This window comes from Erithacus rubecula, assembly GCF_903797595.1.
Source record: "Erithacus rubecula genome assembly, chromosome: 6".
In the NCBI taxonomy this organism is placed as follows: domain Eukaryota; kingdom Metazoa; phylum Chordata; class Aves; order Passeriformes; family Muscicapidae; genus Erithacus; species Erithacus rubecula.
Genome location: NC_136688.1, coordinates 14,136,882 through 14,152,671, shown reverse-complemented (window position 1 = coordinate 14,152,671; position 15,790 = coordinate 14,136,882). Strand labels below are relative to the sequence as shown.

Below are 15,790 nucleotides of genomic sequence, written 5' to 3'. Positions count from 1 at the left end.
AAAAATTTGCTTTTATCTCCTTATGACCTACATTAACCAAAATGGGGGGTGCATGGGGGAAATTATGCTATGCAGCAACTAACTGCAGTGGTGACTTTCTAGGCCATTTAGTGTTATGTGAGCATAAATTCATATTGAAATGTGATCATATCAGCTATATAAAACATGTATCTATTTCAAAAATTTCTATAATTTGCTTTTTAACTTAGCTCTGTGGCCAGTACCAATCCTTTTCCTCTTCCAATTCTTTCCTCATTTTGCTCAAGTGTTCTTAAACAACTGGACTAATAGTCAAAAAAATGTGCTAAATGCATACATAGAATTTAAAATTAAGCATTTCCCACTGGAGAAAAAAAAAAAATCTAAGAAAATAAATATAAATTCTCAGCCTTCCTAAAGCTGCAAATAGAAGTTAAACCCCAAGAAAAATTTAGAATACAAAAACTCAACAAGGAAGTTTTGAAGGCTTAGGAGACTCCAAAAAAAAAGTCAAACTTTTCCACAGACATAGAGCTAAGAACAACTTCCAAATTAATGAACAGTAACACTGAACTTACAACAAAGAAAGCACCCCATAGAATTCACTTAATGAGTAGCAAAACATTGCCCTTCAGTGAAATACAGTCGTTACATTGTCATACCATGTCATTTTAATTGATTAGGAGATTGGATTTCAAGTTTACAAATCATGTGTTGACCAGATTTTTACCCTATATAATAACTGCAGAAATCATCAAAAGCCAAAAATCACTCATTATTAACTTCCTAGATTCTAAGAAAGCATTTGTCAATACTTTGGTATCCCTAACAGATTTACAATATGCCAATAAAATAATTAACATCATAAAGCCTTTATAGAAATATACAGACTAAAACACTGAAATAAATGTGGGACTAAATAAATGCTTAAACCATATTATTAAGTGTCAAAGTAGAACACATTCTCCCATGCGGAATTTCCTGTAGCTTCTTAAAAGTAAGCATATATAAAAAATAAATTTAATTTAACAATATAATTTTAAAAGTTAAGCATTTTTTCATCTCTTTTTTCTCCTATGTCTTCTGTCCAAGACACGGCTCACTCATCACACAGCAAGATTGACATTCTAAAAAAGACAGTGTTACTAGTAATAAAAAACTAGTTTCACAGAAACAATGCAGCTTTTGCTTCCAGTAGTGTGGCAGAAAGCCAAGCAATACAAGAGACTATTCAATCCACTGTGCCACTGTGACACCCAGAAGTAAATAATGTTGGAAAGCAGCAAGGCAAAAGCTTCATTCACCAGCTTAAGCACATGTCATTATTTCACTAATAAGTAATTTAAATGTAGTCCAAGGACACGTGCATTTCAACACAGGGAGGCAAAATCCCAATGTCTGTCACAGCTAGAAGTTCATCCCTCAGAGGCCAAATGTTGGGAAACACACAGAGATCTACAACCAGGAATCCTGCACTAGAGAGCACAATTCATCAGAGCAGAGAGCTGACCTAAACAGATGTCAGATGCTGTTCCTTCCCATTCAATTTCTATAATTGAGGGTGGGATTAGGTCACTATAATACAGAGACTTGGGAAGGTCTATAAATTGGCTTTTAAAACTTCTACACATCTATGCCTGTAAAATATCCATGACTCCAAGTTCACTTTTATCAACATTCTTTCAAAATCCTGAAGAAATAACTTGCAAACTCCAGGCACGTATGCACCAAATATTAAAAGCTATTAATCCTACCCTCTGAAAATGCTAGCAGGCCAAATGGAAATACCAATCGTGGTTTGGTTTTTTATTATGCAATAATAGCATTAAATAGAGTGACTACAATTAGAGTGCATTCAAGAGAGACACTTCAATTAATTTTTTTAAAGTGTATTAAGATTTTATAAACAGAGACAATAAGAGAGAGACATTAGTGTAAGTGAAGGCAAAGACCTCCCTACAGTACCTATGGAAACAAGGATTCACAGAATCACAGAAAAACTAGGTTGGAAGAGACCTCCAAGATCACCAAATCCAACCCACACCCTAACACCTCAATTAGACCATGGCACCGAGTGCCACATCCTGTCTTATTTTAAAACACATCCACGGATGGTGACCCCACCACCTCCCCAAGCAAAGCATTCCAGTACTTTATTATTCTTTCTGTAAAAAAATTCTTCCTGACATCCAATCTTTATCTGCCCTGGCACAGCTTGAGACTGTGTCCTCTCATTCTGTCAACTGCTGCCTGGTAAAGAGACCAACCCCCACCTGACTACAAAACCTTTCAGGGAGGGTGATAAGGTCACCCCTGAGTCTCCTTTTCTCCAGGCTAACAACCCAGCTCCCTCAGCTCCAGCTGTTTCACCAGCCTTGTTGCTCTGCTCTGGATGCACTCAAGTGATTCAATGTCCTTCCTGAACTGAGGGGCCCAGAATGGACACAGCACTCCAGGTGTGGCCTCACCAGTGCTGAGTACAGGGGAACAACGACCTCCTGTCCTGCTGGCCACACTATTCCTGGTACAGGCCAGGATGCCATTGGCCTTCTTGGCCACCAGGGCACACTGCTGGCTCATGTTCAGTCAGCTGTTGACCAGCACCCCCAGGTCCCTTTTCCACCTGGACACTGTCCAGCCACACTGTCCCCAGCCTATAACATTCCAGAGGGTTATTGTGGCCAAAATGCAGGACTCAGAACATGGACGTATTAAAGTCATCCTACTGGATTCCACCCATCCATCCAACCATTCCAGGTCTCTCTGCAGAGCCCTCCTACCTTCCAGCAGATCAACACATGCTCCCCCTTAGCATCGTCCACAAATTTACTCATGAAGGACTCAATGCCCTCCTCCATGTCATCAGTAAGAATACTGAACAGGACTGGCCCCAGCACAGAGCCCTGAGGGACACCACTGGTGACTGGCCACCAGCTGGGTGCACTGTTCACCACCACTCTCTGGGCCTGCCCATACAGCCAGTTCTTAACCCAGCAGAAAGTGCTCCTGTCCAAGCCATGAGCTGCCAACTTTTCCAGGAGTTTGCTGTGGGAGACAGTGTCAAAGGCCTTGCTGAAATCCAAATAAACAACACCCACAGCCTTTCCCACATCCATCAGGTGGGTCACCTGGTTATAAAAGGAGATTGGGTTGGTCAAATATGACTTACCCTTCCTAAACCCACGCTGGCTGGGTCTGATACTCTGGCCATCCTCTAAGTGCTGTGCAATGGCACTCAGTTTAAACTGTTCCATAACCTTACTTGGCACTACCTTCAGTAGTTCATTCACTTTCAATAAATGGTCGGTATTTTTTCCTTAGATCATTGGGTTTCAGAATTAACATTTAGATGGGGAATTTTTAAACTTGCATTTTATAATAGGCTTCTTCAATAATGTTTGATTTTAACAGAATGGGGTATTTATCACAGTTGTTCTCTCAGAGGGCAATTACACCTTATCCTCAGTAGATGATCCTGAGTTCTTCCCCAACACAACCTCAGAACTCAGAGTTGAACTAGCAAAGAGTAGAAGAAGACAAAAGAATCCTAGTTTCTTAATTTCCCTCATTTTCATTATAATTAAACGAGAAAAAAATTGGGAGGTTATTAACAATAACAACTGCTATTAACAGGAGAATTGCATTTGTTTGTGCTATTGCCACCTAGTACGGCTTGTGAATAAACATGCCAATAAGCAGCAATTATTCCATGAGAAAATATTTCCATGAGATATTGGTGAAATCTGTCTGGATTTTCATGGGATATATTTTGAAAAGCATCTTATTAATCCCATGATTATATTTTATCAAACATCATGTTCTTAAAGGGGGCATGATTCTCTCAAAATAAAGTATAAAAACCACTAAATTTTAGCAAAAGCAACTAATTTTAGTAACAGCAATTTCAAAATCTCTTTACCCCTTAATTATTCCAGAAAAACTGAAGTTAAGGACAATGCTTAAAAAAATTCTAACTAAACATTTGAAGTTCATCAAAACATGTTACACATTGGCTCTTGTGAGTTACACAGGCTCTGTTGGTTGGTTGGTTTTGGGGTTTTTGTTACTAATGTCTGTACATGACTGAAAACTGTAGTAAGTACAAATGTGTGTAATCAAGTAGAACCCTCAAAAAAGGATGCACCTGTACAGACCCATTCCATGTGTGAATGGTATCAGGGGGCATTGTAAAAGAAGCTTGCCAGTAGTGTGAACAAGTAAATGATCTCCTTTCACTGGTGGCCGAGCTTAGGGAGGAAGCTGGAAGACTAAGGAGTATTAGGGAAAGTGAAAGGGAAATAGACTGGTGGAGCTCCACCCTCCCATCCTTGAGGGAGGCCCACCGGGGGTCAGAAGATTCCCAAACCTCCCATTGTCAGGCAATAGGAGGACACTTGGTCAATGAAGGGGAGTGGAAGTGGGTCCCTGTTTGGGGAGGCCATAGTAAAAATTCCTCCTGACCCCCATCCCCTAGCCAGGTGCCACTTCAGAATAGGTAGAAGACCCTCGATTTAGAGAGTCAGCCAGATGATTTAGAAGAAAATGATCTTACCAGTGAACCTCCCAATTATGTTTCACCTGTGAGACAGATTACCACCCCTAACATCAAAAAGAAAAGAAGGGTAGTCTTGGTGGGTGGTTGCACTTGAGGGGAACAGAGGGCCCCATATGTCAACAGGACCCCTTCCACAGGGAGGTGTCCTGCCTCCCTGGGGCCCAGATAAGGGACATCACTAAAAGACTTCCTGGGCTGATTTAGCCCTGTGATTATTACCTGGCTGTGATGAGATTAGAAAGAGGAGTGTTAGGGCAATTAAAAGGGGCTTTAGGGTACTGGGTTAAATGGTTAATATGGCAGGGCACAGGTAGTCTTTTCCTCAGTCCCTTTGGTGACTGAGAAAAACAGTGAAAGGAATGGGAGCGCTCACATTATTAACAAGTGGCTCAAGGGTTGGTGTCATTGGCAGAATTTCGGTATCTTTGAAAATGGAGAAACTTCTGTGGCACCTGGCCTGCTGGAACTGCATGGGCTCCATCTTTCTGTTGAGGGCAGAAGAATATTAGATTATGAACTGGCAAACTTACTGAGAGGTCTTTAAACTAGGCTTGAAGGGGGAAGGGGATGCAACTGGGCTCTCTGAAAGCAGGCCCAAGGGTAGTAAACCTGAGTTAGTGGTGAAATCAGTAGCCCAGCTGAGGTGCATATATACTAATGCATGCAGCACAGGTAACAAGAGGAGCAGGAAGCCATGGTGCAACATCAAAGCTATGATGTGATGCCATCACAGAAACCTGGTGGGATGATCACATAGCTGGAGCACTGCACTGGATGGCTACAAGCTCTTCAGAAGAGACAGGAAAGGGAGAAGTGGTGGAGGAGAGGCACTTTACATTAGGGAGGCTTTTGATGCCCTGGGCATTGAAACTAATTATGATGGAGTTGAATGCCTATGGGTAAGAATTAAGGGGAAGGCCAACAAGGATGACATCCTACTGAGAGTCTTTTATCATCCACCCAATCAGGAAGAAGAGGTGGACAACTTATTCTTTAAGCAGCTTGAGAATGTTTCAGGATCACCAGCCCTTGTTCTTGTAGGTGACTTTAACCTGCCAGACTTAATGGCAGTACTTAATTCAAGTACTTAACTACTGGGAACTTAATACAGCAGAAAAAAGGCAGTCCAGGAAGTTTTTGGAGTATGTGGAGGGTCACATTTTGTCTCAGCTGGTGAGTGAGCACTCTAGGGGAGAGACTATGTTAGACCACTTGCACATATATAGAGATGGGCTGGTGGGAGATGTGGTGGTTGGAGACCACTTGATCGTTTCAGTGATCACAAAACCATAGAATTCTCGATATTTGGTGACATCAGGAGGAACATCAATAAGACTTTCACAATGGATTTCCAGAGGGCAGGCTTTGGCCTATTTAAGAGACTTATTCAAAGAGTTTCTTGGGAAGCAGCCCTTAAAAACAAAGGAGTCCAGGAAAGGTGGGTATGCTTCAAAACAGAGATCTTGAGGCAAGCATCCAGCCTGGATGGGCAAGGAGGTTTTGAAGGAACTTGGGAATAAAAAGTGGATGTATCATCTTTGGAATGAGGGTCGGGTCTCTCAGGAAGTATTTAAGGGGGCTGCTAGGGCATGTAGGAAAAAAATTAGAGTGGCCAAAGCTTAGTTCAAATTAATTTGGCAACTTTTGTGAAGGATAATAAAAAATGTTTCTACAAATATATTCATGGTAAAAGGAAGGGTAAGACCAGTCTTTGTGCTCTATTGGATGAGGGAGGGAACTTAGTAATTGCAGATGAGGAGAAAGCAGAAATGCTTAACATCTTCTTTGCCTCAGTCTTTTGTGGGAAGACAGTTTGTCCTCAGGACAGCTGTCCTCCTGGGATGGTAGATAGTGTCAGGGAGCAGAATGGTCCCCTTATTATTCAGGAGGAGGCAGTCAGAGAACTGCTGAGCCACTTGGATGTTCATAAATCTATGGGCCCAGATGGGATCCATCCCAGGGTGATGAGGGAGCTGACAGGTGAGCTTGCAAAGCCTGTCTCCATCATTTACCAGCAGTCCTGGCTCACTGGTGAGTTCCAGATGACTGGAAGCTGGCCCAATCACAAAAAAATAGGAAGGAGAATCCTGGTACTTATAGGCCAGTTAGCTTGACCTCAGTATCAGCTACAGTTTAAACTGAGTGCCATTGCACAGCACTTAGAGGATGGCCAGGGTATCAGACCCAGCCAGCGTGGGTTTAGGAAGGGTAAGTCATATTTGACCAACCCAATCTCCTTTTATGACCAGGTGACCTGCCTGGTGGATGTGGGAAAGGCTGTGGGTGTTGTTTATTTGGATTTCAGCAAGGCCTTTGACACTGTCTCCCACAGCAAACTCCTGGAAAAGTTGGCAGCTCATGGCTTGGACAGGAGCACTTTCTGCTGGGTTAAGAACTGGCTGTATGGGCAGGCCCAGAGAGTGGTGGTGAACAGTGCACCCAGCTGGTGGCCAGTCACCAGTGGTGTCCCTCAGGGCTCTGTGCTGGGGCCAGTCCTGTTCAGTATTCTTACTGATGACATGGAGGAGGGCATTGAGTCCTTCATGAGTAAATTTGTGGACGATGCTAAGGGGGAGCATGTGTTGATCTGCTGGAAGGTAGGAGGGCTCTGCAGAGAGACCTGGAATGGTTGGATGGATGGGTGGAATCCAGTAGGATGACTTTAATACGTCCATGTTCTGAGTCCTGCATTTTGGCCACAATAACCCTCTGGAATGTTATAGGCTGGGGACAGTGTGGCTGGACAGTGTCCAGGTGGAAAAGGGACCTGGGGGTGCTGGTCAGCAGCTGACTGAACATGAGCCAGCAGTGTGCCCTGGTGGCCAAGAAGGCCAATGGCATCCTGGCCTGTACCAGGAATAGTGTGGCCAGCAGGAGCAGGGAGGTCGTTGTTCCCCTGTACTCAGCACTGGTGAGGCCACACCTGGAGTGCTGTGTCCATTCTGGGCCCCTCAGTTCAGGAAGGACATTGAATCACTTGAGTGCATCCAGAGCAGAGCAACAAGGCTGGTGAGGGGCTTGGAACAGAAACCCTGTGAGGAACAGCTGAGGGAGCTGGGGTTGTTTAGCCTGGAGAAAAGGAGACTCAGGGGTGACCTTATCACCCTCCCTGAAAGGTTTTTGTAGTCAGGTGGGGGTTGGTCTCTTTTACCAGGCAGCAGCTGACAGAATGAGAGGACACAGTCTCAAGCTGTGCCAGGGCAGATAAAGATTGGATGTCAGGAAGAATTTTTTTACAGAAAGAATAATAAAGTACTGGAATGCTTTGCTTGGGGAGGTGGTGGGGTCACCATCCGTGGATGTGTTTTAAAATAAGACAGGATGTGGCACTCGGTGCCATGGTCTAATTAAGGTGTGGGTTGGATTTGGTGATCTTGGAGGTCTCTTCCAACCTAGTTATACTGTGATACAGGTCCTAATATTTCATATAGAAAAAGGTTTCCATAATTTCACTGACACTGTGGTCAAATAACATATTACTTTCATCTGTGAAATTATATTGAATAGGCTTTTACTATCAGTCTAAAGAACAAATGGAAGAAGCTATTAAAAAAGCTATTAAAAAAAATAATGTTGGACCTACAGCTGTATTACTATTATACCTCCTCTTCCTCTTTCACATGGTTTTCTTCCAATGATCAATCTTATATTTTGTGACCTTCTGAAGTGCAAGACAAGGTGACAGTTTCCCAGCCCTTTCTGTAAGATTAGCTCCAAAAAGTGCTTTACCTCCCATGAGACAAGTGTCAAAGAAGGCTGTGAAGTAACTAGACAGTCTAAACAAGTACAGAACTTTTTGAGATGCTTTATCTGTTTGCTTTTTGAATTTCCAGATGTTTAACAAAGAAAACTTTTATGCAGATGCTGAAAACATTCAGGAAGAATTTAGCATGTACCTTACTGCATCTAAATCTAATGCTCCAAAGTCATGGATATTAAGTTTTCATTAAAAAATTGCATCTTTGTCTTTATGATAAAGAATCTGAATTTCTGTACATTTTCCAATTAGAAACCACAAGGAAATTTCTAGAACCCAGGGAATTATAAACAGGTGCAGAACTTAAAAGCTTTCATGATTTGAAAAACATGGTGGAGTGTTTGTCTATACAACCAAATTTCTAAATCATCTATAAATCAGCCTCAAGTTAAGAGCAAAGCTCTACAGCATACTTGAAGCATTTGGGACTGATTTACATAAGCACAAATTGGAATATTTATTTAAATAAACAAACATAATTATAGCTATAAATTTATGTCTATGCCTCAAAAGGACTTTTGTTTTCTTCTGCATTGCTATCATCACTTACATTCACCAGTCGCTCTGTTTCAGAAATTTTGGCTTATATTTAAATTCAAGACTCACTTTTGGTAATTGCATCAAATTCTGTAGTTCTTCTTTATTCATTACTCCCATAGAACTACTACCATTAACTCAGACCTAAGAATTTCACAGTAAACTGAAGACAGTTGGTCTAAATTACGTTGTTTTCTCAAGTTATGAGGTAATTTCCATGCAAGTCTGTTACATTTCTGTTCCAGACTATTCCTAGTAGTCTAAATAAAAAGCCAAATAGAAAGATTTGCAACAAAGATGTCTACAGTTTGTTTCAAGTACTTAACAAAATAAGTAATAGGAATGTTACAATGCATTTCACATAAGATGTAAAATCCAGCAAATCTAAAAATGGCTGTTTATAAATTTGTCAGAAAACATGCCATCTCTATTTTTAATGCATGGATTGAAGTAATGGCAAAAATATTATGAAAACATCCAGGTTTAATATAAATTTTATGAAGTGCTCTAAGTATTAGCAATCCATATGAAGTGAATGTTACTTAAAAATCTATGGAAGAAAACTTTGTGTTTTCTTCATAAATTATATTATTAGAAATCAAAATTTGATCCTCAAAACCTGATTTGCAGTCTGAATTGTGCTTTCCAATGCTGGAGCTTCCAAGTAGTTAAATATTTGAATATGCCCTGACAATTAGCTTGCGATACAAAATCTGTTTTTTTCTGCAACAGGAGCAGAGAGAGCTGGAGAATCCCTGCCTCAGGTTCACTGAAAAGAGCAAGGCCAGTTCACATATATTGTGCTTCAGCCAAACAAGGGAACAAACCTTGCCTTCCCAAGGGTAAGAACTATCAATGAGAAGAAAAATCCAGGACACATGATGTCTTGGTGCTCCCTCCAGGATTGTACAGCTCTGCTTCCAACACAGTGTATAGCTTGAAATGCATTTAACACCTTTGTAAGCACTTCTTCAATGCACTCACCCAGAACATGCCAAGCAGACAAATACATAATATTCTGGAATTGCTCAGAAATCTGCTTTCATAGTGTTGTGGGCAACAGCACCCTATCCTACCATGCAATCCTCCTGCAAGCATAAACTTTAGTTGTAGGAGTATTTGTTGAGGCATAGAAGGTTTTTGCATGTGACCTGTTGCAGACAAATCCTATAGTATTTGCAAGAAACCTGGCAGCAACCCAAGCAAAGAGAAAGTTATTGACATGTCTGAGAAACAGAGTTCTCTAACAAGCAGCTTTACAGTCCTGTGGAAATTATTCCTTCTAAATGAATTAGCACTTGTGAATTGTTTTGCAAGATCATTATTGTCCTCTCACATCCACATCAGTCTGCCACTAGAAAGAGTAATACGCAAAAAGGCAATGCTGTAGTTTTTTTAATCCTTCCAAGTAACTGAGGGCCATATCTAAAATGTATATGATTAGAAATTTGCTCCATGAGCTTTTATTGCAAAATAAAAGTACAGAAAGTACAAATGTGTAGAAAAGCAAATTGCTGCTCCAGACCACAAAGGATCTATTCATAACCTAACAATTTATGCAGCCCTATTAATGAAATTCTCAACTGGAGAGTTAGATTTATAACTTACAGAGGGCACCTCAATATGGCTTTGATGCAGCTGATGTCTCTTTACACTGGGCAGACAGGTTCAAGGCACCAAGTTTACAGAATACCATACATTCACTCCAGCTACAGGACACAGAAAATCTTGAGAAACTGAAGCCTACAGCATAATTAAAACCATCACGTTGATTAAATCAGACTTTCAGCTTGGTCATCTGGAGTCTATGAGCAAGATCCAGATTCCAGATCTAATTCTGAATATTTGGTACTGATTCTTTTAATTGTAACTCTTAAAATGCATAACATGACTCTCAAAGATAATTCACCTTCAATCTGCTTCACCAAGACATTGTTTTAAGTGGAGTGTTTGTAAATGTATCAGCAGCTTCAAGCATGGTGGGCAGCTGTGCCCTGCTTACAAAAATGGTAACAACAATTAACACAATTTATTCATGTTTATTTAAAAATCTTTATTAATGGTCTTACTGAACTAAGCCAAACCAAATCAAATATGGGCTCTGTGTATATTGCACATGTCCTGATGCTCTGGATTTGTTTGTACAGCTGTACAATTCTCCAATCTGCCAGGAAAGGTAAAATACTGACAGGAAACTGTGGGGAAGAAATGCAGATCAGGAGAAAATTACAAAATGGCATCATGCAATATTAATTACTTTTATGGAATAACTGCTGCTATAATAAGAAGTCTGTAGTTTCAAGACAGTACTCCACTGGCAGCATCACAGTTAGTTTCAACAATTCACTACCATACAAATCTTGAACATTCATTAAGATTTATAAAATGACAAGGAGATGACTGGTATCAATGTACATTAGAAGATTTAAGACCCTAAAAATCTCCAGAAAGAGGAAAACATTACTTCTTAGAAAATGTTTTATATAGTCACACTGCCCTCCCTGTTTAAAAATTCCATTTCCATCTAAAACTTAAAAATCTTGTCTGTTTGTAACAAAGGATCAGATACAACATCAATACTTTCAGAACAAGCAGGTTTTGAAGCATGGTCTGGCTGCTTAACAGTGAAGAACATTGTCTTCTGGGACTTGCAAAAGAATCCTAGAACCTAACATCTTCTCAAAGGAACAATTTTAAAATGCTTCCTATTCAGAAACTGAAGTGCTTTTAATATCTTATTACTGAATGATTAACCAAAGTAGCTAGAGTCATGGGAGACACAGAGTACCTATTATGATATCCAAAGGTGCTTACTATGGCATTAAGCTCACAATAGCAACATGCAGAGACAGCATAAAGGGCACCAGAAGCTGTCAAACTCCTGTACTCTAGCTCCCACATCATTCTCCTGAAAAACAAATACCAAAGTGGAGTGTGACCCAGGTAGCATTTTCAGATGCAGGGATTCAGTCCTAAAAAAGCTTTATACAGAAACAAAAATTACAAATATAATCTAAACTAATTTCTTTGAAGTTTGACTCTAGTAATAGATTTCCCTTTGTCCACTGGCACAACCAGCAGGTTATTCATCCCCAAGAAACAGTAACACACAGAACCTATGAGTGATTCTTATGCTTTCTCAAGTTCTAATAACTTTCAGCTATAATAACTTCCTCATCTCTGAGGAAGGATGTATTCAGCCTTCCAAGAGATCTCTGTTCCAATACCATATTCAGTATTTACTTGAAGCCAGGTTAATTTGAACACTTCTTGACAAAGATTTTTCAGCTTGTATGTAAACAAGGACTCCCTTTGGCTGGTTTGGCTTCCACCAGCTTCATTCAATATCCCATGGTATTTGTATAGAAACTGACCATTTTTCACACCATGCCTGATTTTGCAAGTTCCATCATATGTGCCTCTTTCCACACTCAAGCATCCTAACCTATGCAGTCACTCATAAAAAGCAACTTCATTATCTCCTTCATGCATAAAGAGTTACGCCTTTTTTTGCCTGCCTCTGACTCTCCAGGAAAGAAAACTACTTTTGCATCACACACCATTTAATCTCCTTTACAGACTATTAAATCTCTATCCCCAAGTCACATTACCAGTAGTTTCCTATGTATTTCGAAAATTTCCCCAGTATCCCCAAGTGTTTCCACATGACACAAAAAGAAGTGTTGATATCAACATGATGATCTTCCTTCCAGATTTGGAAAACAATAGTTTGGGAACGTTTTGGACCTCTGTTTTCCCAATTTACTCCACACTCAAAATAGCTGATGCTGACCTAGGGGATTCCTGAAATCTGAAGGAAGTTCAATGCTCACTAATAAGACAGGGAATGATACAGTTTTAGTTTACAAATTACAAAACTGACATTGACTTGAAACATACTGCACAAGCATCAGAAGCAATAGGATTTAACCTCTGCTATTTTGTAGAGTATTGCAATGTGAATTTAGGGAATTATGGTAAAAATCTGATGAATCAGTGAATGCAATATTAGCTTTTAATGCCTTCTTAAATCTACTGCTATAGTTGCTAAACTGGCCAGACAGCCCCGAAGAGCTGCATAAGGACTTCATCAGAGCAGGATCATCTTCCTTTAAGACAAAACTATACCCATGAATCCACAGGAACAAGTTCACATACAAGGAGAAACTTTGCTTATGAAAACAGACCAGATCTTCAAGCTTGTGGAAGGCCTCAGTCAGATTACACACACTCCCTCCATTAACCATATCTTTATCCTGCCTTCCTCACTCAGATGCAAGCTGGCATAGCAAGCAAGGTGATCCTTCTGGCTCATTTTATATCAGCTGCATCTACCTAAAACAATTAGAAGTTACATATATGGATAGAAAAGTTTTGTTATCTGTTTTGATAGAGGCTGAACTCAATAGAAATCAGTGGCTTCACCCAGCTGCCAATGAAGTCATCAGGGCACCTCAGTGAAAGAACATGTTTCTGTTTTCCTGTGCAGAGCAAAGGCCAAATGGCTTCAAAATTTCACATATATTATTAATAAAATACATTAAAATTTTTTCAGGGGAGGATGGTGGAATTCGTTCTATGCTAAATTTTATACAGCATTATCTCCTCATAAATGTTTTTGGTATCCCAAAGTCAGATTTTTCACCATGAAGACTAGTCCTATTGCCTAAGAGTGCTATACAAGGAGTTAAAATCTGAAAGGATTAATGAACTGCTCCCTAATAGTATACAGTGATACAAATCTATTCTGCCACTTCTTTGAATTCTTACTGTACTAAGTATGAAATAACATACATTGAGAAAGTAACAGTGAAGTAGATTTTTTCCCTTTAAATGTATTGTCAGTTGTACCAGCCTGACAAATAAAGACCAACAAATGTAAATAATGACCACATATGGGACTGCAAATGTCTAATTTGCTTAGAACACAAAAAACAGTACAAGTAACCCTTCCTTCTGCCTACTTAGTTCCTAGGCTCAGACAAAAAGACTGCCCTATCTGTTTTTTCACTTGAAAACTACCATGACACTAAGGTGAAGACAAGTCAGACCATATTATAAAGAGGAATTCCAAAGTCACCCAATACTTCTACTAACAAAGACCTGATTATAATTTGAACTAGGAAATGTGAGAATTTATTCTACAACAACGATTATGAACTTGGAACCAAGAAAAAGAACTTACACAGGTACAACTGACAGGAGACTGTCACTTCTCAGACCAGCTGATAAAATTTATACCATGCCCTAATTTCTGCTACAGACAAGTTATGAAACACCAAGAAGAGAAAATGCATTATGTGATTTCTGTTCTTGGCCTCTTTTCTTACCCACTCTTCATTTGCCTGTTTTAGCTTTCAAGGAAGGTGTATCTGAATGCAACCAGAATAATAAGAACAGTTTCACATTGAATGTGTAAATGTGTCAACCATCTAATTCTACTTTTCTAAGAAATAAACTTCCTGCACTCCTGAATGTTTCCCAGTAAGATTGTCCCATGAGAATAGTTTAAATTGAAGCAAGGTTGTGTTCAAACAAGTGTATCCAAAACTCCTAAGTATCTCCTAAGTTTCACATTTTCCATGTCATTCCTACAACTCTTTATTGAAACCCCTTCCAGTACAGCAATAGGATCTTTAAACTCAAGGCACCAAAACCAACTATAGAGTTTTATTATTGATCTCCTTAGAGCTGTTTTTGGAGGAAAAGACACCTCCACACAGACACTCAATACTCCCCTTGAAAATAAATACAAGGATCATATTTTCACTATTACCTACCACATCACACTGCTAGATACTGTTTATTCTTATTCTCCACATATTACAAGTACTTTTTTGAGTAACTGCTTTGCATAGATACTTCAATAAATGCCAATTAAGCATTATTTCCCCCAATTTCATATTGTAATTTTTCTTGAAAGAACAATTACCTCCCCACCCTGACCACCCCTCCACATATAAAAATCTCTTAACTGTCCAAAAAAAAAATCTCAGTACCAAAATGGTCAGATACATCAGATACCATATGAAATGTTAGAGTGTTGACAAACACTTACTTTGCCAGGCTTGTTTGCATCAAAGCTGTTTTCCTTAAATTTCTCCTGCAGGGTCTCAGCTAACCGGCAAAGCAAGGCACCATTATCCAATTTCTCCATAAAGGTATCTGCTGTTATTTCTCTACCTGAACAGCAAAAAGAAATTTAACAGGGCAGAAAGCATGCAATGATATAGACTGCATTTGTGTAAAAAGAGATATCAAAAGAAATCCAGACAATATTTTGAAATAAGCTTTAATTCAAAAACTTGCATTACTTTGAATATTTTGTGAATAACCTTAATACTACTTTACTGGTAGACATACAAAAAATTATGAAAAAAACTCCATACTTTCTTTGGGAAGGTATGTGATATTTGAAAAATAGTTCTAGCATATCCAACTCCACATATTTCATTGTACTTATGAAGATCTGATGCTTCAACACAATGTTTTAAACAAGAGAGTACTGCAGGCAAATGGTTTACATCAGTGTGTATGTGTAGTTATAGCATGAATTGCTAAGAGTTTGTTTTGTAACAGACATAGAAAACCATGTCAAAAAGGAAAGGGTGGTGTGTTTTCAGAAGACAAATCCTGATCCTGCAAGAAGTAGACAAGACAGTGACTGCAATGCTCCTATGAAAGCTCTTTTTCAGAAGTAAAGTTAGGTACATAACAAAGTGAAATTTCATGCTATATATCTACTTGCCACACAGATTAATATTTTCACTAAAAGAACAAAGCTCAAATACTCTGCTTTCAAAATACATCAATTTTTATATCACACTATATGACACAGCACTTCAGCTGCATCCTAGAGCAGGCCAGACAACCTTACATAACAGTGTAATTACATCCCTTGGAAGAGACTGCATGCTGACCCCAGATGAGAAGGGAGTTATTTACCATCCTAGACTAAACTT

General features: G+C 39.5%; 1 protein-coding gene across 3 annotated transcripts in view; it reads right to left on the bottom strand.

Moving 5' to 3' along the window:
• The window catches only part of GAS2 (growth arrest specific 2), an 87,913-nt gene that overhangs the window by 55,289 nt on the left and 16,834 nt on the right, over positions 1 to 15,790 (bottom strand). For all 3 annotated transcript variants that reach the window (XM_079310099.1, XM_079310101.1, XM_079310100.1), the window contains exon 3: positions 14,887 to 15,011. In XM_079310099.1, coding sequence (XP_079166225.1) covers positions 14,887 to 15,011 — 125 coding nt within the window. The remainder of the gene's footprint in view (positions 1 to 14,886; positions 15,012 to 15,790) is intronic.